The sequence below is a fragment of the Orcinus orca genome, chromosome 6 (genome assembly GCF_937001465.1).
Source record: "Orcinus orca chromosome 6, mOrcOrc1.1, whole genome shotgun sequence".
NCBI lineage: Eukaryota > Metazoa > Chordata > Mammalia > Artiodactyla > Delphinidae > Orcinus > Orcinus orca.
Genome location: NC_064564.1, coordinates 67,376,839 through 67,400,263, shown reverse-complemented (window position 1 = coordinate 67,400,263; position 23,425 = coordinate 67,376,839). Strand labels below are relative to the sequence as shown.

General features: G+C 40.8%; 1 protein-coding gene across 3 annotated transcripts in view; it reads right to left on the bottom strand.

The window, feature by feature from the left end:
- The window catches only part of LOC101269532 (histone-arginine methyltransferase CARM1-like), a 272,045-nt gene that overhangs the window by 41,469 nt on the left and 207,151 nt on the right, over window positions 1-23,425 (bottom strand). For all 3 annotated transcript variants that reach the window (XR_004480189.2, XM_033417338.2, XM_033417340.2), the window contains exons 6-7: window positions 14,356-14,533; window positions 9,297-9,387 (exon numbers count right to left, since the gene is read on the bottom strand). Coding sequence is in view for 2 of the 3 variants with exons in the window: in XM_033417338.2 (XP_033273229.1) it covers window positions 9,297-9,387; window positions 14,356-14,533 (269 nt within the window). In the remaining variant the exon portion in view is untranslated. The remainder of the gene's footprint in view (window positions 1-9,296; window positions 9,388-14,355; window positions 14,534-23,425) is intronic.

Below are 23,425 nucleotides of genomic sequence, written 5' to 3'. Positions count from 1 at the left end.
TGACTATCAGGGCCAAATATATTTTTGGGAAAGACCAGAAGGCCTAAACTTCTAGCTATACCAAAAGAACCTTTAGTAGAAATTTCAGTTTGAGGGCAGAATTAGCCTAAGAACAAACCATCCAGTGCCTCTGCAGTAGAATGTAGCAGCTTGTGCATTCAGCGGAATGGATTCCCTTCAAAATAATGCTTCTCAGCAACACCACGGTCAAGGAGGCATTTAGTAGAGTCAGAGTGGAAAGGTGCAAGACGGGAGCTCTCACTGCCCGTGGCAGAATTCTGCTTACATTCATCTTCCCTTGTCCTTTGTAAGCACAGACTTCTGATTTCTGTAAAGAACAGCTGTCTATAGACCATCCACCACTGGCATCGCTGCTATCGCCCAACTCGCTCTGCCGTTGTCAAGCATGATGGGTGCGTACAGCCCACTCACAATACTCTGAAAAGGAAACTGGGAAATGTCTTTTGGTTCCTTAAGTGGTATATCACCTTTTAAGGGTCACCTCAGATCCTCTGTCTTATCTGCCTCTGGAGTCCTCAGCCAGGTATTCTGCCCCCGCTGTGTCAAGGTATGGACTCATCTGACTCCACGTGAGCACAACCCAGCAGCGCCTCACCTCAGACCTGCACCGTGCGCTCTCCCCTCCTGCCCTGAGCATCCCTGCAGACTGTGGGGCGTGAGGTGCCCTGACCCCCATTCGGTGTCCATGCATGTACAACCCCGAAGTGCAGACTACTTAATGTTAGGGGTAAACAGTTGCCCAATGAGGAGTTAAGAGCCAATGGATAAATACACTTCTCTCCCATCATCTGTGTAAACTGTCCTGAGATACAGTTCATTTGACCTCTAAAGATGGTCCTGAGGGATCAAGCAATCTCTTGGTATTTGCTACCATGTGGTGGTCAGCTCAGTTATGCACTTTTGCATCATCTCTCCCTCCTTTCCTGCCTCCCTCTGTTTTCTCCTCATTCTTGTTTTACTGGGATGGCATTCGTTAATAGAGTAGCTCATGAGCTTTGCCTAAGACCCTGATTCCTGGGGAACCCAAGCTAAGACAATCAATATGGGTGTGGCCCTTGAATGTAGAATTACTGGTAAGTGCGGAGGGAAAACTCTTAGCATGTAGTTTCATCACAATTACTAACAGTCTCACTAGTGGCTAATTAGGATGCAGTAAAGGTGGAAGGTGAGGCACTGGGCTATATGGTAACTGCGTGCTTGAAGTTTTGGGGTGATGATAATTATATGGATTGAGGCTCTGAGCCTTTGGACCCCTATTAACAGAGACAAGGCTCTGTTAATAGCATTGAAAGCTTTGCAAAAAGAAGACTATTATCTCAGAGCAGTCAACTCCCAACTTAAGACACACTGTGAAATCCAGAGGGCTTCCTTAGCAGAATTTCAGGGAATTCATATCTCCTTGGTGCTCCAAGGCCTTCTGTGCAGAAAACCAGGTATAGAATTTGAGAGTTAAAAGCCACATTCTTGAAACTGGAACTGCCCCGTCTCCCCACCCCAAACAAGATAGTAAAGCAGCAACAGTGGAAGAGTTGCAAAGGATATTGGGTGTGCAACCTTGACAGATCTCACATATCACAGTTGGGGCCCTGACAGGAAGAGACTAGGGCCCTGAGACCTGGAATTAAGATAGTAGAGTGGACAAGGCAGAGAATCCTGAAAAGACCTTCCCAACTCCTCTGAATCCTTCAAACCAGCAGAAGCCTAATTCTCATCTGTCCTGTCAGAGGAGAACAGCTTCCCTTTGCCCGAAGACTGCACAACAACTCCTCTTGAAGCCTGGGCCTTGCAAGATAATCTTATTCCCCTCAAGATCTGCCTCACTGTTGCGTACTGCCTCCAGGCTAATGGTCCCTCATTGCTGTCAGGATGGTAACTCCAGCACAGCCCAAGCAGTAAGTACAATTCCTACTCCAGGAGGAGATAACTTACGTGACTAAAACATTAGAGAAGCTGGTTAATATTTTCTGCTAAGAACCAGGGAAATGGGTATTGGAGTGGACTTTAAGGGTGTTGGACTAGTGGGGGTAGAATATGTCAGCATAGGGTGCAATTCATCAACAACGGCACTCCCAGGATTCAATGTTCTAGCAGATACCACTCCTAGTAGTCTGCTGGGATGTATGTCACTTTGAAGCTCGGTCATCATGATGGCCTGCAGTTAATGAGATGGAGATTCCAGAATTTCTGCAGTATAGTATTGAGGAAGGGGTCCAAGGCTCAGAGAGGTGGAAATGCTAGACGGATTTACTGTGTAAGATGTAAGATTGTTCCAGCTGACTATTCTCAGGCAAAGTCCAGGAAACTCTCCATTCATATAGGTAATGGGGAACAAACTAGTGAAAGATCTGAGGCATGCTGTCCTCAGTACATCAAAGACAGTGACGGGTGATGCTGCCATTAAATGCTGCTCCGAATGAGCATAATCTGGATGGAATTTCAGAATGTCAGAAGCAAGAAAGCAGTAATTAACCATCATAGGCTAGAATGACATAATTACTGTGTTGGATGGCAAGACTAGAGTGGCAGTCAGGGTACCTTGATCCACAGGGACCTGTAAGTGGTTGCTAAAAGGTCCTAGTGTTACCAGAGAGGTGAAATACATGCACAGTGACTAGACAGTACTCAATTTCTATAACAACAACAACAAAAATCTTGGTAGCTTATGAGCAGGATATCAGCTGTCACAATGGGAAGATTAGGTCCCTCATCCAATTTCCAGATCTAACTTAGAGATCTGGTTTATGGATCCAGTGACCACTGGCCCATGACTGAAGTGGAAACCCAGTCCCTTGAGGGAGGATTCTGCAATGCCACTGCAGGAACATATGGTAAACATTCCCCAATTCTTCTCTGTGGCAAAGCAACTATGTAGGAGAAAGGAGAATATCTAGATTTTTTTGAGGAACGTGAGATAAGAAGTGATATTGATATGAGAAATCTTAGGATATCTCTGGTTAGTAAGGGTTTATGGAGGTAGCAAAGGAAGGTCTGACCAAGTCTATTGCACAGGGTGTCCAATGAGTTCATACCCACCATGTAGTTATTTTCCCAGTCCCTGAATGCGCAACTGGGATAGACATATTCAGCATCTGTTAGAACCCTCACACTGGCCTCTGAAGAAAGGGCTATGACGGTTGTACAAGGAAAGGTCCCATCCCTTAAACTCCCCATCCCCAGGTAGGTAACACTGTTATCTTTAGTTTATAAATAAGAAACTTGGGTCTAAAAGAAATTAGATTAACTTGGCTAAGGTTTTACAGTTAGTAATTGACAGAACCAAGAATTAAACACAGTTGAATCTGGTTCTAGAGTCTGATTTATCTAGTTTTTAACTACTGCCTACTTGCCTACGCTTGCATGTTCTATAACTGTAATAACTGTAATGAGGTAAACTAGTATCATCTCAAACTTCTTGAGAATATTTGGTTACTCCTCTTAATTGATCCTATGTATATATTTTTCTTGATATGAGAATCCATTAAAAATTGTATTTAAAAGCCTTGGTTTTAACCCCCTGAACCAATTATATATTTTCAGTGCTGTCAGTAGTACCCATCACCTAAAGAAGTTCTACAGCTGAGAATGATGATTCTTCAAGACTGAGCCTCACTCTCAGGAGATACTTTTCAGAATCTTAATTAATAAGGGCCGAGGAATCTTAATCAAGTAAGAAAAGGAAATTATTCATTCTGTAGGTGACTGCTACTAACATCAGAATGTAGTAAGCTTGTCTACCAAGAGTGAACCCCATGACTGGTTATTTAAAAAGGCTAAAGTTATATGCTTACTGCACACTTAAATGAATTTTAGAGTTAAATGTATATTTGAAAGACTGTTAAGTGTAAAAAAAGTAAAATATGAAAGAAGTAGAAGGAAGCTAATACCAGACTCAGGGTGGGGAAGCTTTTTTTCAAATAAAGGAAAAGAAAGAAACTGTAAAATAAAATATTGGTAGATTTACACACATAAAAGTTTTTAACTCCTTTTGTGGTAAAAACCACCACAAAGAATATTACAAGGCGAAGAGAAAATTCTGAAGAAACTACAACGAAGTCTTAATACCCTTAATATATAAAGAAATCTTATAAATAATGCATTTGTCTTCTAGTTAACAAAAATGTATTGAGCAATTATGATCATCTAGGTCAGACGATGGGGACACAGCAGTAAATCGAACAGCCACTCTTACAGAACTTGTAGTCTCATGGGGGGAGATGGCCAAGAAATAAAACAGATAAGTAAAAGCATATATATGGCAGACGATAATAAGTGCTATAGAGAAAAAGGCAGTGAGAAGTGGGATAAGGGCTTCCAGGAGGGAAGAGATTACAAGTTTTAATTGACAGATGGTCTCCCTGAGATGATGACAGGTGAGCTAAGACCTGAAGGAGGTGAGAGCGAGCCCCAGTGACACCTGCGTTTCAGGCAGAGGGAAGGGCAGTGAGGGCCAGCAGGCCTAGTATGTTCGAGGGGAAGCAGGGAGCCCAACCAATGAGGCCAGAGTGGAGAGGACAAGAGAGCAAGTAGCAGATGATGTCCGAGGGACAGCAGGGTGGAACTTGATCAGGTGGAGTCTTACCATCTATCGGGAGAACTCTGGACGTTCTTATGCAGACGATCGGAAGCCAGTGGAGGGTTCTGGGTGGAAGAATAACGTGACCTAATCATGTGTTATCAAGATCATGTTGGTTGTTGTTTAAAAAGAGGAAATGAGTTAGGAGGCTATTTCAAGACTGTAGTAGAAGCAGGGTTTTTTGTTTTGCTTGTTTTATGTTTGTTTTGCAGGGGTGGGCAGGGGGTGGTGGTGAAAATCAGCAGCTTGCCTTTGGATGTATTAAATTTAAGATGCCCAACAGACATCCAGGGTGAGCTGTCACCAGCCACTTGGACATCCGAAGTCTATGGTTCTGGGGAGAAGTCTGGCCTGGAGTTCTAACTATGGGAGTTGTCAACATAAAGACGGTATTTAAATGAGGTCAGTAAGAAAGTGAGCACAGACAGAAATAGGAAGACATCTAAGAACTAACCAGGAGTCAATCCAACATCAAAGATTTGAGTCATGAGGAAGAATCAGCAAAGGAGAATTAGGGCCAATAAGGAAGGAAGAAAATCAGGCTTAGGCTCAGAAGTGAAGAGTCAAAGGCATCAAGCGGCGTTGTTGATAGTTAAGTCATGTGAGGACTGATGATGGGTTGTATCTGGGGATCTTATTTATTTAGCCTGTTAGTTATTCCTCAGTCTCTCAGCCCACTCCCTCAGAATACACCCAGACTCACTTTTTGCATCCCCCTGCCTCCTTTCAGCCAGCATCCACTTCTTTGCCTCTTCTAACAGAAATCAGAAATCGTGCAAGCTTTCACCACCTGTTCCTTGCATCAATACAACAGAAGGCCTTCATGCTAGTAGTCTAATGCAGAAACCCCCTTATAAAGGGACAGAAAGTAGAAACAGAGTGAAGGCTATGAATTTTGATAACTATATATTAAAAAATTTTGTGTGTGTATCTGTTGACTAAAAATAAAACCATTCAAATGCACCAGCTATCAAAGAAATACAGATTAAAAATAAATCGGCCACCATTTTTTTTGCAAATCAAACTGGCATTTAACAGAACATATCCTGTATGGGCAAGACTCAGCAGACATTCTCATACACCACTGGTGGAAGTGTTAATTGGTAAAGCTTTTCTACAGGGCAATTTGGCAACATATAAGAATAATTTTTTTTTTTTTTTTTTTTTTGCAGTACGCGGGCCTCTCACTGTTGTGGCCTCTCCCGTTGCGGAGCACAGGCTCTGGATGCGCAGGCTCAGCGGCCATGGCTCACGGGCCCAGCCGCTCCGCGGCATGTGGGATCTTCCCAGACCGGGGCACGAACCCGTGTCCCCTGAATCGGCAGGCGGACTCTCAACCACTGCGCCACCAGGGAAGCCCCAGAATAATTTTTGTAAAGTTCCTTCTTCACACCTTTTGGTCCAGTGATTCTGCTTCTAGCAATTTATTGTAAGGTAATAATCAGAATGTACAAGATTTCTATAACAGGATGTTCACTTTAGTATTGTTTCCTATAGAATTTATAGAAGTCTATAAAATTCTACATTCTTGTGGAATATAGGAACAATACCTTAGTACTGTTTCTTAACAGAATGTATAGGGTTAAATTATAATTAATAATTTAATACCCAACATTGGATCTTGAGTCGATAGATTACAAGAGAGCCACAAAAGAAATACTCTGCAGCAAAATAATATCTAAAAGACCTGAGAACATGTCCACAAGGTATTAATAACGTTTTTTAAAAGTGCTATAAAATGGTATTTATGGTATGAGTCTAATTTTATAAAGAAAAAGAAAAATGAGAAAGGTATCAACTAAAATCTTGATAGTAATTATTTCCATACATGTTTGAGATCACAGGAGTTTTTATCAGAAATATTTATTGAGGGCCTACCATGTGGCAGGATAGGTAGTGAACAGTGACAATATTCCAGCTCTTGCAGTGCTTACATTCTATGAGGAGGGATACGGACAATAAACAATAATAAGTAAGTCTTTTAGGAGGTGATAAGTGTTGGAGGAAAAATACAGAGCAGAAAAAGTGGGATTAGGAGTGGTATGGCTGCCACTTTAAATATGGTGGTCAGGGTAGGTCCTATTGAGAAGCCATTTAACAAAGACTTTATGGAGTTGAAGGAATTAGCCATGTGAATCTGGAGGGAAAGGTATTCCAGAGAAGGATGAGCAAATGCAAGGCCCTAAGGTGGGAGTGTGTCAGGTACGCCTGAGGATGGGCAAGGAAGTCTGGGAGGCTGGAGTGGAGTGAACACAGCAGTAGAAAATGAGGAGCCAGACTGGGGAGAACCTACTGGAGGGCTTTGGGGATGTTGGAATAGACAGGTTAAGCTACCGTAATAACTGAGATGAGAGATGACAGTGTTGTGATCAAGTGGAAACAGTAAATACAGGGAGAACTGGTCAGATTCTGGATATACAGTTGATCCTTGAACAAAAGGGGGGGTTTGTTCGTGCACCCACCCTCCACGCAGTCAAAAATGCTCATTAGGGCTTCCCTGGTGGCGCAGTGGTTGAGAGTCCGCCTGCCGATGCAGGCGACAGGGGTTCGTGCCCAGGTCCGGGAAGATCCCACATGCCATGGAGTGGCTGGGCCTGTGAGCCATGGCTGCTGAGCCTGCGCGTCCAGAGCCTGTGCTCTGAAACAGGAGAGGCCACAACAGTGAGAGGCCTGCATACCCCCCCAACCAAAAAAAAAAAAAAAAAAAAAAAATGCTCATTAACTTTACAGTCAGCCCTCTGTATCCACGGTTCCACATGCACAGATTCACATGTAGGGCTTTAGTATATATTTATTGAAAAAAGTCCGCACAGTTCAAATCTGTGTTGTTCGGGGTCAAATGTACTTTGGAAGTAAAACCAACATAATTTCTTAATGGTTTAGGTATGGGGAACAAAGAAAGAAGGCCTTCAAGATACGGAGCCTGAATGATTAGGAGGATAAAGTTGTCAGCAATTGAGGTGGAAAGACTGTGTGTAGAGCAGGTGTGGGGTGGCAGTGGGGGAGATCAGGAGTTGAGCTGTGGACATGGTGCGTCTCTCCAAGGGCAGACGTCCAGGAGGCAGGTGGCTATGGAAAAGTATGGCGTTCACAGGACAAGTCTGGAGAGATACACTCGGAAATCATTAGCATAAAGATGGTATTTGAACTGTGGGAATGGGTGAGCTCATCAAGAGAGTTCTTACTACCTAGAGAGTATTAATAATCACAGTAGACTGGCTGGGCTCCCCGTCAAACATGAAAACATGTTCCATTTATTCCATTAAAAAAACTACCTTTTTTATACCTCACTTCCCTGGTCAGCCACCACCCATCTCTCTAACTCCCTTTGCAGTGAAATTCCTCAAAAGGGGTGTCTATACTCAACAGTCTCCAACTCCGCCCCCACCCCCACCCCCGCCGCCTCCTTGATTTCTCTCAAGGCATTCTGGCAAAACCATCCGTGCAGCAGATGGTACTGCTGGGAGATCACAGAAAAACTGCCTGGACAACCAACCTCCCCTGTGAAGTCTGGCATACTCTGTCACCTGAAATTCCTCTCCCTCCAACCTCTCCATTTAAGATAGAAACATTTAGGGTCAGCATGACCTTACATGACATCATCGCCCCCCTGTGTCACCACACACATACACACTAAGAGGCCATTCACCCCCACTGGAAATTCTGTGGCTTGTAGTTTCAAAATTACAGATTGAATCGAAGCCGTTAAAGGTTATGAAACTGGGGTGGGAAAGCCTATTTTGCCAGAAAAAACTGGGGAGAAAGAAAAATCATAACCCTTCGACCTCACTCATAGCACTTTGTAATGTGGGAAAGCAAAGCACTTCCTATTTCCTGCCCCTTCACCAATGGACGGCATTACAAAGAGAAAGCCCTGGAAATCAACTCTGGATATTGCCGTTGGACGGTTCTGCATCCTCAGCCAGAACTGAGAAGTTTACATTTTCATTCACATCCTCACCCCCCTGCCGCTGCATGCTGTGCTCCCTCCTACGCGCCTCACATCCCCACTTGGATGGTATCTGTTCTGTTTCTCCCTCCCACAGGTCCAATATTGTCATTCTCCTCCCCTCCTTCTCCTTATAAAAACCAGTCTCAGGAAAAGAAGGCAGAAGGAATGGTGGTTGCAAACTGGCAGGAGTTTTGTGTTAGTTCTCATTTTACCAGTGGAAGAAACCAAGTCTCAGACGATGAAGTGAACTGCCCAAAGGTCAACAGCTAATTAGTAGGAAAGCTCCAAAAATTTCGGATCAACTCATATACATGAAGGTATATTGATTGATCTGCTCTCTGACAAAGGCATGTTCTAGCAGAAGCCATAGCCTTGGGCCAAAAGAATGGATGAAGGAAGTGGAAAGGGAGGAACAGCAGGCAGGGGGAGGATGCTATTATTTTAGCCTTAGGGCAGTTTTTTGGATGTTTGATTTTGCCTAACTGGCTCCCTTATTTGTCTATTTCAGCAGTCCTCAACAGGGGGTGATTTTGTCTTCCAAGGGGATGTTTGGTAATCTCTGGAGACATTTTTGGTTGCCACAACTAGGGGGAAGGTGCTACTGGCATCCAGGAAGTACATGCCAGGAAAGGTGCTAAACAGCCTACAGTGCACAGGACAGCCCCTGACCCCAGTGTATGACCCACAGTGTCAACAGTTTAAGAACTCTGGTTTACTCTGAAAGGAGGGGAAGAGAGAAGAGAACGTTACCAAAAGTTGGCTCTGGAGTGGTGTTCCAAGTACAGCTGTTCATCAGAAAAGGGGGCCAGGTGGATGTCGCCGAACGTCGGGAACATCATTCCTATTGAGCAGAAGACAATAGACTCAAAGTTGACTCCTACTGCCTTCTTACTTGAAGACCTGCCACTTGACCTGTTCCATTCTTTCATTCCATCTCAGTTATTACACAGCAGGCTAAAACGTAAACTTGCCTCAAAGCAATGATAAGAAAATCAGGCAGAAGATTAGACGGAATATAAAAAAGAATGTCAAAGCAAGACACAAAGCTACATTATAATAAAAGTTTAGAGTCCTAGGTGAGGCATTTAACCTGGCATATTAGCTTTCTCAGCTACTGGTTGTTTTTTTTTTAACATCTTTATTGGAGTATGATATTTTTTTTAAATTTATTTTATTTTTGGCTGCATTGGGTCTTCGTTGCTGTGCGCGGGCTTTCTCTAGTTGCGGCCAGCAGGGGCTACTCTTTGTTGCGGTGCACAGGCTTCTCATTGCGGTGGCTTCTCTTGTTGCAGAGCACGGGCTCTAGGCTCGTGGGCTTCAGTAGTTGTGGCACGTGGGCTGAGTAGTTGTGGCTCATGGACTCTAGAGTGCAAGCTCAGCAGTTAAGGCACACGGGCCCAGCTGCTCCGCAGCATGTGGAATCTTCCCGGACCAGGGCTTGAACCTGTGTCCCCTGCATTTGGCAGGCAGATTCCCAACCACTGTGCCACAAGGGAAGTCCCTGGAGTATAAATGCTTTACAATGGTGTGTTAGTTTCTGCTGTATAACAAAGTGAATCAGCTGTACATATACATATATCCCCATATCCCCTCCCTCTTGCGCCTCCCTCCCACTCTCCCTAACCCACCCCTCTAGGTGGTCACAAAGCACCGAGCTGATCTCCCTGTGCTATGCAGCTGCTTCCCATCTCAGCTACTAGTTTTTCTTCCTTTCTGTATGTCCGGTGCTTGGAATTCTGGGCACTTCTTTTATTTATTTATTTTTTCTTTTATTTATTGTAAAAACAACTTAGCTTTGAAAACAACATTCCATCATCCTATCACATTATTATTTTCATTCTTAGACTTTGTCGATGTATAATCATATCGACTATTTATCTTTTTAAGTGCTGTTAGAACCTATGCTTATGTGCAGGCTCACCATCCTCCACGCTGGGAAGCCCGCAGCACTTGTGTTTTGTTCCTGACATTTGCAGTCGCTGGGGGAAAAGGCAGATAACTTAGCAGGCAAACAAACACCTAGGCTGGCAGACCTGGAGTTGGGCCCTTCTGGGCAGGCAGATGTGGCGATCAGCATTATTATTCTCATCATCTAAAAAACCACAGATCTTCATCATCATCATTCTAATAATAATACCTAAAAGTTCTTGTTTATGTTAACTCTGCCTTGAACCTTTTTATGGGCTTCCCATGTATTAATTCATTTAATCCTCATAATAATATAAAGTAGGTTCTATTATTATATCCATTTTATAAATGAGAAAACTAAGGAACAGGGAAATTTAAATGATTCAGCCATAACCACAGAGCTAATAAGCGGAAGGAAAAAACCCAGGGGTGAAATCTCTTCCAACAGTCAATGGTCTCATACTTTAACGATGCTCCCCTTGATGTCCGTTAAAATAGAACAGATCATTTTAATTACGGTATTTTCAGAGGTGGTCAGAGAAAAACCACGACTGTAACATCATTCATACTTCTCCATGTAAATCTCAAGCACTATCGTTAAAACAATAATGATTGCTTGGTGGTTTTTCAATTTCAAGATACAAGGATATTAAACAACTCTGGAAAAGTCATATGTATCATTATTTGTATAAACCTGGGAAGTTTCAGAGGAGGATGTTCTGAGCCCAAGCCTAACAGGAATTGCAAAGATATTAGATAAAATGGAGGCGAGGAAATCATCAAAGGTAAAATATAAGAAAAATTCCCAGAGTAGAAGAAAATGAGTCTTCTGATTTAACATACCCACTAAATGTCCAGCACAAGAATTTTAGAAGTTTCACACTAAGACAACTAGAAATGAAAAAAAAACTATTAAAAGCATCCAGAGGGAAAAACTATGTCATTTTAAAACTTCAGGAGTCAGAATGGCATTCGACTTCTCAACAGCAACATTGGGTACCAGACGCCAAAAAAAGATGCCTTAAAAACACTGAGTAAAAATTGTTTTCAAGTTAAAATTCTCTACCTAACAAAATGATAATATGAGGACTCGATAAACAGAAACTTCTCAACCACCCTTTCTCCAGAAGCTATTAGAAAATATTCTTTGCTGAAATGAATGGTATAAACCAAGAAAGGGGAAGACAAAAGAATATGGTGGGAAGTCAAAGTGGGGTAGCCACGCAATAGGACTAGAGAGCTACCGGTTCATGTGTGGTCGAGGAGGACAGAGCATTACAGGAGAATCCCACAAAATAAATATTTATAGGCAATCTGTCAGACCTGTTAAAGCATGGAAAAAATTAGTCATGAGTATACGGAAAACTAAACTAATGAAAAAACAAGGCAATTTACTCCAGGAAAAACAAAAGATTTCATGAAAAAAATATATAATCATATGCACCTACCATACCACCTGACTCAGCACTGAACAGTATTTACATTGTCATAATAATGTAAACACCAATTATTGATTTAAACAAGTAATAATCTAGGTCTATATTTCCTTCTATTAAAAAAAAAATTCTGAAATCCAAAAAGCTCTGCAAAGCAACGGATTTTGGTAAGTTTGCAACATCATTTGATGGCAACACCTGACCTGAACTGACATGAGTTTATAGTCCTTATCTATCCTACTTGGCATCCATGTTCATGTTTTGTTGCAGAAATACTATGTGCTTCATTATGGAGGGCTGCCTCAGATCCCACTGGAGGTGTTCAGTAACACATGGTATATGACTCTATGACCTTCCCAAAGTCCTCCAGATTTTGAATTCTGAAACATATCTGGCCTCGAGGGTTTGGATAAGGGATTGAGGACCTGTATAAATACATTTAGAGGATGGGGGGATGCCTCAAGAAGGGAAGGAGCTGCTAGGCAGGAAAGCTAACTTCTCAACCAGAGAGTGACAAGAAGAGCAATATGATAAGTTTACATAGAAATATGTAGGTAACTAAGAGAAGCAACAGAGAATAGAGTTGAAAGGAAAAGCCTTCGGGGAGCAGTCTCTGGATAGGAAGAGGTGTGGCAGAGGGTGACTCATTTTCATTGTAAGCCTTTTTATTGTCATGTGATGTGGTAAGCTATGTCTTATTTTGATGGAAAATAAAAATAATTAGGAAAAAAGTCAATCATCCTTCCCCCAGGAATGCACAGGGTAGAGAGCTGATAAAATCAGTATTCATTTCTACTTGTCTAGTTAAAGATACACAGCCGAATATAAAGTTTCATAACCATTTCAAATATCTGGGGAGAAAGGATGCCCAGATAGTAAGTCTAAATATTCGGCTTAGAGGGCAGCCCAACAGATGCATGTTAATTAACTTTGTTTAAAGTCTCATCATCCAAAAGCACCTAACCCTTTGAGAAAAATCCAGGAAAAAAAAAAAACAAATATTCTTTCTGGGAGGCCTTGAGGAGGAAATCCAAGCTACTCTGCTCTCATCTCCCATAGTTCAATTTTATCACATGAACACAAGGCCTCCAAGATCATCCTGGGCTGATTTATAATGGGAATGCTAATGGAGTTCTTGACGTTAGGTATACTTTGCCCAAGTTTATTTATTTCTGCATGAGTTTTTTAAAAAAAATTCCTATTTCTACATCCTTAAATTTTGAAACATGCAGGAAATGACAAACTTAAAGCTTTACTTATGCATATAGACCAGGTAACCTGGTGAGTAGGAGTTGTAGTTTATTCTCTGTTTTGTCTTCACTGGGCATGACTAGGGAGCCATAATAGTACTTTAAAGTAAGTAAAACCGGTAAGGAGCTGCAATTCTCATCAGAGATGCAACTGTTAAAACTGGCCAGTTACCTTCTAACCCTTAATTGAAAAAAATGTGCTGTTGGAACATGTCCACTCTCTCTGGTGAACAGTGGAAAGTCAGTGTGTGTGCAAGGAGTTGTGAGTGTGGGTTTCAGGGTCAGACAGATCTGGGGTCAAACCTCTGCTCTGTCACTTATTAGAGGTGTGTCCTTGCCACAATGCTTTCCCTCATCGTGCTTCAGTTTTCTCTTCGTAAGTGCGGATCGTAATACTGTCTCCCACTAAGCCAGGTCTCAATCGTGGCCCTACTGACATTTTGGGCTGGATAAGCCTTTGATGTGTGTGAGGGCTGTCCTGCACATTGAAAGATGTTTAGCAAGTCCCTGGCCCTTCCCCCTAGGTGCGGGTAGCACCACCTCTGCCAGCTGTGACAACTCAAAAATGTCTTCATCACCATACGTCCCCTGGGAAAGGAGTATAAAATCACCAAGAACCTCTGCACCAACCCTCCAAATAAACTGAAAACTTTCATTATTCACACTTCGTAAGGTTTTCATAAAATAATTTATGGAAATTGCTTAGCACACACAGACACTCGTTAAGCACAAACAGAATACTGGACTTTATATTATTATCTCGATTATATGTAGTGACCATAGGGAAAGAGACATACAGTAGGAAGAGAATATGTTAGAAAGAAGAAATGGACACGAGAGTTTCCCACATTACAGAAGGTCAACACTTGAAAGGGCTTTAGAGATTACTTCTAGTAATACAGATGGGGAAGCCAAGGTCAAAAGGTCAAGTGTTAGGCCAAGTTAGCTAAGGAAAACAGTGATTGAACTAGGACAAAAATACATAACTCGGAACTGGTCTCCTTTACCATACTGAATACCACGCAGCCACTGCCATCAATGTCTTTTGGAGACTAGCTCATTTATTATGGGAGAATAGGATGAGAAAATCAGAGAACTGGTTTAATAGAAATGCTCTCTCCTCCTTTCTATAAAGGACTGATTATGGGGGAAGTAAGACAGCATATTTTACAGAGAAGTTAGCCTACTTTCTAAACCAGGAATTGGCCAACTCACCATTTGCTTTCAGCCATTTTTTGGAATGAAGGTAACTTTCCAACATCCTTTCATTGAACAGCATGTATCCCATGGGTTCTGAAATGATCACATCTACAGCCTCAGGAAGTGAGATTTCTTCAATTTTCCCTGGCAAAACAATGATCTTGTCTGAAAGGTGGTTACTTTTCACTAGCATCTGTAAAAGAGAGAGTACCAGTTCTACTGTTATACAGAATATTATAAAGATTAAGTTTTATACGTTAGGGGTTGGCGGGGTGATAGGAATGAGAGGGAAGTGACCTATTTGCTTCTATAAATACCATAAAAACATTTTTCTTACTGCACAAACATTTCATGTTTACTATGGATAAATTAGAAGACACAGATATGGAACCAATAAAAACACCTATAACCAATACCACACACAAATAATAACAATTAATAGCTTGATGTAGACCCTTCCGGGCTCTTTATACAAACATACACTTATATGTGCATGTGTGTGAGTATGTGTGGTCCATGTATATGTGTGTGTATATATGCACATATACTTCGGGGGGGGTTATTAATAGTTTCAGCTTATTTCCTACTTTTCTACTGGCAATAAAGATGCCCCAAAGCTCTGTATAACAATCTTGCATAACTTAACAATCCTGATCCTTATAAAATCATCTCTTGATCTTTTGATTCCAAAAATAAATAATACCACGTTCAGGGCTTCCCTGGTGGCGCAATGGTTGAGAGTCCGCCTGCCGATGCAGGGGACACGGGTTCGTGCCCCGGTCCGGGAAGATCCCACATGCCGCGAAGCGGCTGGGCCCGTGAGCCATGGCCGCTGAGCCTGCGCGTCTGGAGCCTGTGCTCCGCAACGGGAGAGGCCACAACAGTGAGAGGCCTGCGTACCGCCAAAATAATAATAACAAAAAAAAAACAATACCATGTTCGTTAGCCTTTTTTTAGAAGTACATTTTACAGTTATCTATTCTTTTTTCTTTGATGTCCTCTGTATTCTATTTAATAACTTTGAACTCTCTTAAAAGAGGGACCTTGAAGAGAAATATAATTATTATATTTCTAATATATTTCTTCTTAATGCCAAATATGACAAGGTGGTCGTATTATTACACGTATGTCTTTCTGCTGCCTGAAAAAATATTTCCTAATAAACATCTTATATGCACCAGCACAAATATATACAGCACATCCCTTTTCAAGTTGTGGTTTCCTGAGACTCTTAGATCTTTGCTCACTGTATTTATATGTAGTCAGAGGCCCTCCATTTTGAATTTTTGGAACTTGACCCTTTCCTCACCCTAAATGCAGTATACCAAGCAGTTGTCATGATTCAGTTGCATTTTCTCAATTTCTGATCACTTCTTCCCAAAGCTAGGGTACGTTTCACCTTGAATTCCATCCTCTAGGGTGCTTCTCACCAACATTACACTGCAAGTTTGTTAAATGTCTTTTCCACTTATGCTTTCCTTAAAAGAAATCAAGTAATCTCTGATCTAAGGAAAAACAATGAAGAAACTATTTGTACATGTCATCCACTGTCAACATCTACCCACGCACAAGGACTTGTGGAATTCCATTCTATCAACATTCTACACACGGATGTCAAGTTCAGGGGTCTGTGGACACGAGGCCTAAAGGGTAAAGCTTTTGGTACCCCGCTTGTCTCTGTACATTCTCTTCTCAGGAGAGCGCTTCACCTGCAGAGCTGTAAGCATGGCTCCACCGTGGATGGCTGTCCACACTACAGCTTTAGGTTTCTCCTCTCACCTGAGCGCTGGCCATTACCCGGACATTTCTACCAACCTGCTTTGTTATCTCTTCAACCTCAACAAGTAAAGAGCCAACCTCAGCTTCTTCTTGAAAACTAACCATTTCTCTAAATTTCTTTAAAATCTCTCTATAATCTTGTATTTCCTTGATTCCGTTTTGGTTACTAATGCCATAATCCTCAATACCCTGGAGGCATACATAGTTGCTTCCCATGGACAATTAGTTACTATCTTTTCTTATTCCTACTTTTCAGATGTGTCTCATTTCCACCTTTTCCTTTCTGCATCAACTTGTCCAGTTCTTAATAGCTTCAAATCTGAAATTTAAAAATAGCATTTATATAATGAAAATAATAATGGCAGTGTCTACTTCACAGGCCTGCTTGAGGCTAAAACAAGATAAAGCATATTAAGGGTCATGTAAGTATTAAATTAGTATTGTCATATTATTGTTATTTAAGAAAAGTGTTCACTGAAAAGGAGAGATGTAGATGAGCAAAAGAATGAAAATAAAAGTAACTGTATTCCCATCATCCGGGTGTAGGCAGGGTGTATTTCCTAGCAGACTTTTGAGTGTATCTCTGTTTATAAAAATATGTACTTCTGGGGTTTCCCTGGTGGCACAGTGGTTAGGAATCCACCTGCCGATGCAGGGGAAATGGGTTCAAGCCCTGGTCCGGGAAGATCCCACATGCCGCAGAGCAACTAAGCCCGTGCACTACAGCTACTGAGCCTGCGTGCCACAACTACTGAAGCCCGCGTACCTAGAGCCCATGCTGCACAACAAGAAAAGCCACTGCAATGAGAAGCCCGTGCACTGAAATGAAGAGTAGCCCCCGCTCGCCACAACTAGAGAAAGACTGCTCGCAGCAATGAAGACCCAACGTAGACAAAATTAAAATAAATTTATTTTTTAAAATGTACTTTTTGTAGTAATATTTCATAACCTTTTGTTTCATGTAGTACGTTTTAGACCAGTTTTCTGAATATTTTTTGCATCATGGCATACAGAAAAAAATAAGTCATTTTTATGACACACTAGTGTGAATAGGAAAGACTGCCTGCAGTTTGAGACATCTGAGCTGGGGGTTCAGGCCACACAAGACCCTGACCATCTCCCATGAGGGCAAAGGGCATCAAAACCTACTACCTGGCACACTTTTCGGGAAGCTCTGTTTTAGACATCTTTCCATGAATTGCTCTAGAACATAATTTTTATTGGCTGTATAGTATTTCATAGCATACCTTGATTCATTTAACCAACCCCAAGTTACCGGACATTCAGATTACATCAAATGTTTCATTATTACAACAGTGTATTGACAAATAACAAGGCAATTCAATCTGGGGACATACTTCTCACAACTTTTTTCAAAGTTAAAGGGTCTGGAACTTTTAAGGGTCTCTGGTTCACACTGTTCCACTGCCTATTGGAAAGGTGATTCCATTTCTAAATTTCAAGCCCTTCCTAAATTCTGCTTATGGGGTGTGAGGGTGTCCACACAACCTCAACGCATAAGACTGCCTCATCCCCCTGAACCATGATGTTGGAAGGGACATTTTTCTGGCTAAATCTTGCTGGAGGGACCAATAAGATAGGATGATCAAGGGTATGTGATATCTACTCTACATGCCGACTTTACCTAGAATAATCCTAGACTCTTGAACCCTCATGAAGATCACAGATCTAATATAGTTTCAGAGAGAGGATGTTATAAGCTGTCAGAAGGGCAATTTGAGGTTCACAGGAAAGAATCTGAGTCTCACTATTCTCACTGGTAAAGAAGGACATACCACATACATACAGGCCACTGCATCTTGCAACTTCATTTATTTTTTAACCAAATTCAAAGAACACTAGATCAAGAATCTCAAGATACAGATCCTAATCCCGCCTTAACCATCGAAGAGCTGTGTGTCCTTGGGGAAGTCACTTAAACTCTCTTAATTTTAGCCCTCTTGCAAAACTAGAGTTTAAACTGAGTAGTTTTAAGGTTCCTTCTAGTTCTAACATGTCATGATTAGAAAAAAAGCAAAATTTCTGCAAAGTACGTTCCAGGAGTCCATGAACATAAGGAGTTTCATGATCAAGTAATACTGGAACTTCTTTATAATATATATCCTTCTTACAAATTCAGTGTCTATTAGCATATTAATGGATTTGAGAAATTCTGCAGAAAACTGGCTTGGCTAAATCAGACATCCAAACTTACTTGAATACTTTGCAGTTTTCTTCTTGAATGTTTATTTATCTCCCACAGATCAATCTTTCAGAAACAATAAAAATAGTTATTTGATAATCCTACGTTTGAATACAATTCCTCGACAGAGATATTTGAGAACAGGACATAAACTCAACCAATAACATCTCTAAGACACAAGAGCAGCTAATTCCAGATGTGAGACACACTCTATTCTTTGAGTCAGTCTTGCTGCCTTCCTTGCTCTTTGGTTTACAACAGATAGTTCTATGTTACCCTGTCACTTCAGATCCCATTCTTCCAAAACTGAAGTTCAGCACAACTATCCTTTCTAGAGTAATACATAACCAGCATCCAGGAAGAGAATATATTACACTTAAATCATATATAACCATTTTAGAAAACCATTTGGCATTATTCAATTAGCTGAAGATTTCTATAACTTAGAAATATCACTCCCTTTATAAATATACATTCTAAAGAAATGTTTGAACATGTGTATAAGATAACCTGTATTAAAACTTTATAATGATATTGGTAATTATAAAATAAAAATTTAAAATAAACTGGAATTAACTATTCACAGGGAAATGAATGAATAAATGGTGTTATATCTAGGGGCCTCCCTGGTGGCACAGTGGTTAAGAATCAGCCTGTCAATACAGCGGACACGGGTTCGAGCCCTGGTCCGGGAAGATCCCACATGCCATGGAGCAACTAAGCCCGTGAGCCACAACTACTGAGCCTGCGAGCCACAACTACTGAGCCTGCGTGCCACAACTACTGAAGCCCGCGCGCCTAGAGCCCGTGCTCCGCAACAAGAGAAGCCATCACAATGAGAAGCCCACTCGCCGCAATTCGAGATAGCCTGCATGCAGCAACAAAGACCCAACACAGTCAAAAATAAATAAATAAAACAAATAAATTTATAAAAAATAATGGTGTTATATCTGTACTATGAATACGATTGAACAGTGAGAGAAAAGAACTACAGGTATTTGTGTTAACATAAATTAATTTCACAAGCAGAATTTTTGGGAAGAAAAGAAACAGGTTGCTGAAGAATACATAGTATGATTCCTTTTATTTAAAAGGTCAAATGTATTCAAAAGTAAACTGCATTGATTAGGATATACTACTAAAACTCTTTTATGCTAAGATGTTGGTACTTTTGGGAGTGAAGAGAGGGCATGAAATTTGGGAGAAGCGTATAGGAATTTTAATACATGGTTATATTATTCTAGTTGTTACACTGGGTTGTGGGCATATGTGTACTTTTTATATTTATATTCACCTTTACTTTTGGATGCAAAAAGTATTTTATAATAGGAAATTTAAAATTATACTTTTAATAGAAAAGTTTGAGATAATCATAATAAATGCAGATTTAAAAAGACAAACTGATTTCTGCAATCAGATAGAAGCTAACAGATACGAAAGACAGATTAAAACAAAGCAGCATAAAGGTAATTAATGTCTCTGAAGAATGGAAAAATCACTCAAAGGTATATTAAAATAAAATTCCCCTGAAGTAAAAAAAAAAAAGGAATCTGTTAACAGCAAAAACACATAGTGGTCATAAGAAAATGTCATACGGTAATAGCAACATGGAACTATATTCTGCTCAAGATTTTAGATTTAAAGAAAAAAGAATTAATTCCTTGGGCACCCTGCAGAAAAAAAAAATCACCTTAAAAGTGAAAGAAAATCAGGCTGGCATTAGACTGCTCTATAGTCATATTCATTTTAAAAAGACAACGGGACAACATCTACAAAATTCAGAAGAAAAGAAAATTGTGACCAAAAGATGATTAAATCCAGAGGAGGTACTATTCATATTTTCAACATGAAAGAAATCAGGATAGCACACTATCCTGATCCTCAAAAACTGCTTTGCCAAAAGTAAAAAATAAATTCGTATAATTAAGATATGAATTAAATAAAGAATTTGGTAATAAAGAAGCTATATGAAAAAACCAATGGTTTGATCATGGCAGAGCAATAGCGTTCGCTCCAGCTGTGATCTAATTTGCATTGTTTTCCAAGGCCTCCTAGGGTAGACTGCAGGGCTCTGTGGGACTAATGTTGAGTCCTGGATGTCAGAATTTTGGGTGGGTTCAGAGGTCACCCTGAGGTGTGAGAACCACCAGTGAGTTTGGAGCTGTATGAGAGTGGAAGGTGTAGTCCAGGCATGTGATTTTTAGGACCCAGGCAGAGTTCCTGGATAACTCAAGCGGAAACACCTTTCATGGCTCACCAGTCTTCATTGCTACTGCAACAGAATCCCTCCCATGGACAAGGAGAGGTGGTGGAGTTAACATGTGGTTGGCAGAGTTCTACTGACAAGGAGATTCAGATTTTTATGTGAAGCCAATTTCTATTAAAACTTAACTGAGCTGTATAGTTGATATGCAATGAAATTAACATACCTAAAATGTACAGTTTGGTAAGTTTTCATATTTGTAAAGCCACGGATCCATTATCATAATAACAAACATCCAACACCAATAGCTACCTTCTGACATGTCTCCCAGGACTCCCAGGCAATTACAATTGATTTACTTTTTTCCCCACTCAATTAGTGTTTTCTAGACTGTTAATATCATTGGCATCTTAATGTTTACTTTTGTATTTGTCCTTTTCTTTCATGATGCATAATAATTTTGAGAATCATTTAAGTTGCAGGTGTGAATAGTTCATTTTCTTCCTGAAAAATAACAAAAGGGGTTTTCTGGTTTGTTTGCAGTTTCGCCACCACAAATAAGCTTACTATGAACATGTGCATAAAATTCTTCATTTGAATATATGGTTTCATATTCTAAATTGAATGACTGTACCCTTATGCATTCCCGTCAACACTACGGAAGCATTCCAGTTCCCCTATAGTCCTCACCAGTACTTGATTAGTACGGTCAGTAGTTAAAATGTTGCCTGTTTTAAAGTGTGTAGCGGTATCTCACCATAGTCTGATTGCATTTCCCTAATGATTCATAATGTTGAACATATTTATTGTGCTCATTTGCCAGGTGTATGTCTTCTTTGATAAAATGCCTGTTCTTTTATTTATTAATTGAAAAGACAAAAGAAATGTGCTGGAACTTCACTTTTCGTCAGTGACTTTGCTGGGTGGAATAAATGTTTCTGTTATTCACACACACACACACAAAAGACTAATGGTTTGAAATGAATCCATTTAATTACAGAACAAATACTAAACAGTTACATGAACTTTGGTTATATTTCAATGAGAATTACATTACACCTTGACAATATACCAATAAAAATAATATATAACTAACAAAAGGTGCAGGAGGAAGGAGGAGGTATGAGGGTGCTGGTGACTTCATTTCTTTCATAGGAAGGAGTGAATTTTTATCATGAGGTTAACAAAATACTTGGTTCCATAGTGAAAGATATTTATATGATCGTTATACTTAGTATGCTTTTTGGTGGGGGGTAAATTTTCTGAAGCAACCTATAAACAAAGCATTAAAGACTTAGTGAAGTACGTATTTTAAATCTTGACAATCTAGAAATAATATAACCAGACAAAACTGGGAGTTGCACTAGCAGAGGAAGTTCTTGCACTATTACACTGAGGGTCAGCAGTGCATGCAAAGTAGATAGCTCAGGAAACAGAAACATGAGTACTAGAGACATCAAGTTACCACGGTAATCAGATAAAGAAATTAAATAACGGAAGTTCAGAGTAGTTCACACTGGGAAATGTGATCAGGCATGAGTGGAGTGAGTGCAAGATGATTACTTTTTATTTTAGACTCTCCTATACAGTTTGATTCCCCTTCCTCATGTTCAAGTATTACTTTAATTTTAAATAGTCAGTGAGCAGTCCCCCAAACAACAGAATACCTAAACCGTTCTCTCCTTTTAACCCTGTTCCTTAGTGGGCATTCCAAATATCTGCTTAAATATTTTAAAAAGTCATATTAACCTTACTGTTAAAAAATTCATTGGCTTTAGTTTACTTCAACAGAATATGTACGCTAAAGTTCTTTACTAACTTGCTGCTCTGACCCCATCATTTTATAACTCAGGAAACGGAGTCCTGGGGAGGTCAGTGTCCAAGCCCAGGACACACTACAAGGCAATGGCAGACTTGGGGGAAAGTGATTGTATCTATCAATGTGTTTGAACAGGTTTAGTTTGTAACTGTTATCAGAGCTGGTAGCATTATGGGTTGGCTGCTTTCTGAGAAGGTTCTGAAGAGGAAGTACCTGGTCACTGTCCCTCCCCCTTTTCCTGGCCCTCCGTCAGCATGCAGCTGCCTCCTGCCTGTAATCAACACTGAGCATCCCATATGACCCCTCTTGGGCTACTGGTGTGTCATTCATAGTGTGCAGAAACCAGGGCCTTCTGGAATCTGCAGCCACGAAAGAGTAAATGGGCCCCCGGAGGAACCAGTGACAGCTGTGAGTACAAAAAAACCTTTGCAAACAAGAGCTAGCTGGCAGGGCAAAGAGGACAACACACAGAGTGAGAAAGACAGGGAGTGACAGATGCAGAAGGATGGGAAGGAGAGGCAAAGAGAGGGATGTCTTCCTGTTTCTCTTTGGGGTGACCTACGGGCAGAGTTCTTTGTACGGAGTGATTATACACCCCTTTGTCGCTGCAGAATCGCCAAAGGTGGCAGAAGCAAGTAACGTGAAGCTTTCATGAGGGAAATGCTGCCAATCCTATAGTTTGGCTGCCAACAACAACAAACACATTCTGGCAACTTTAATACTCATAGTTGTTTCCCTCTGATGATGTTCCAGAATGCTCAACGACTGGGGAATGAGAACATCAAGGAGGCAGACAAGCTGTGTAGACTTAGAAAGGATGCTTTGACTAAGTTATAAAATAAGCACTAAGAAATATGTAATGTCTGCAGAAGCAACTCAGAGTTGTATATACGTGTGTGTGTGTGTGTGTGTGTGTGTGTGTGTGTGTGAGAGGGGGGTTTGAACCTTTGTACATCCTATTAGCCAGGTAGTTTGCCCTCCCTTGGAAGGTTAAGTTGTCCCCTGTAGACTGTAAAGTATCTGACAGCAGGGGCCATGTCTACTTTGCTTGTCCAGCAGAGTGTCTGGAACATCCAAGGCA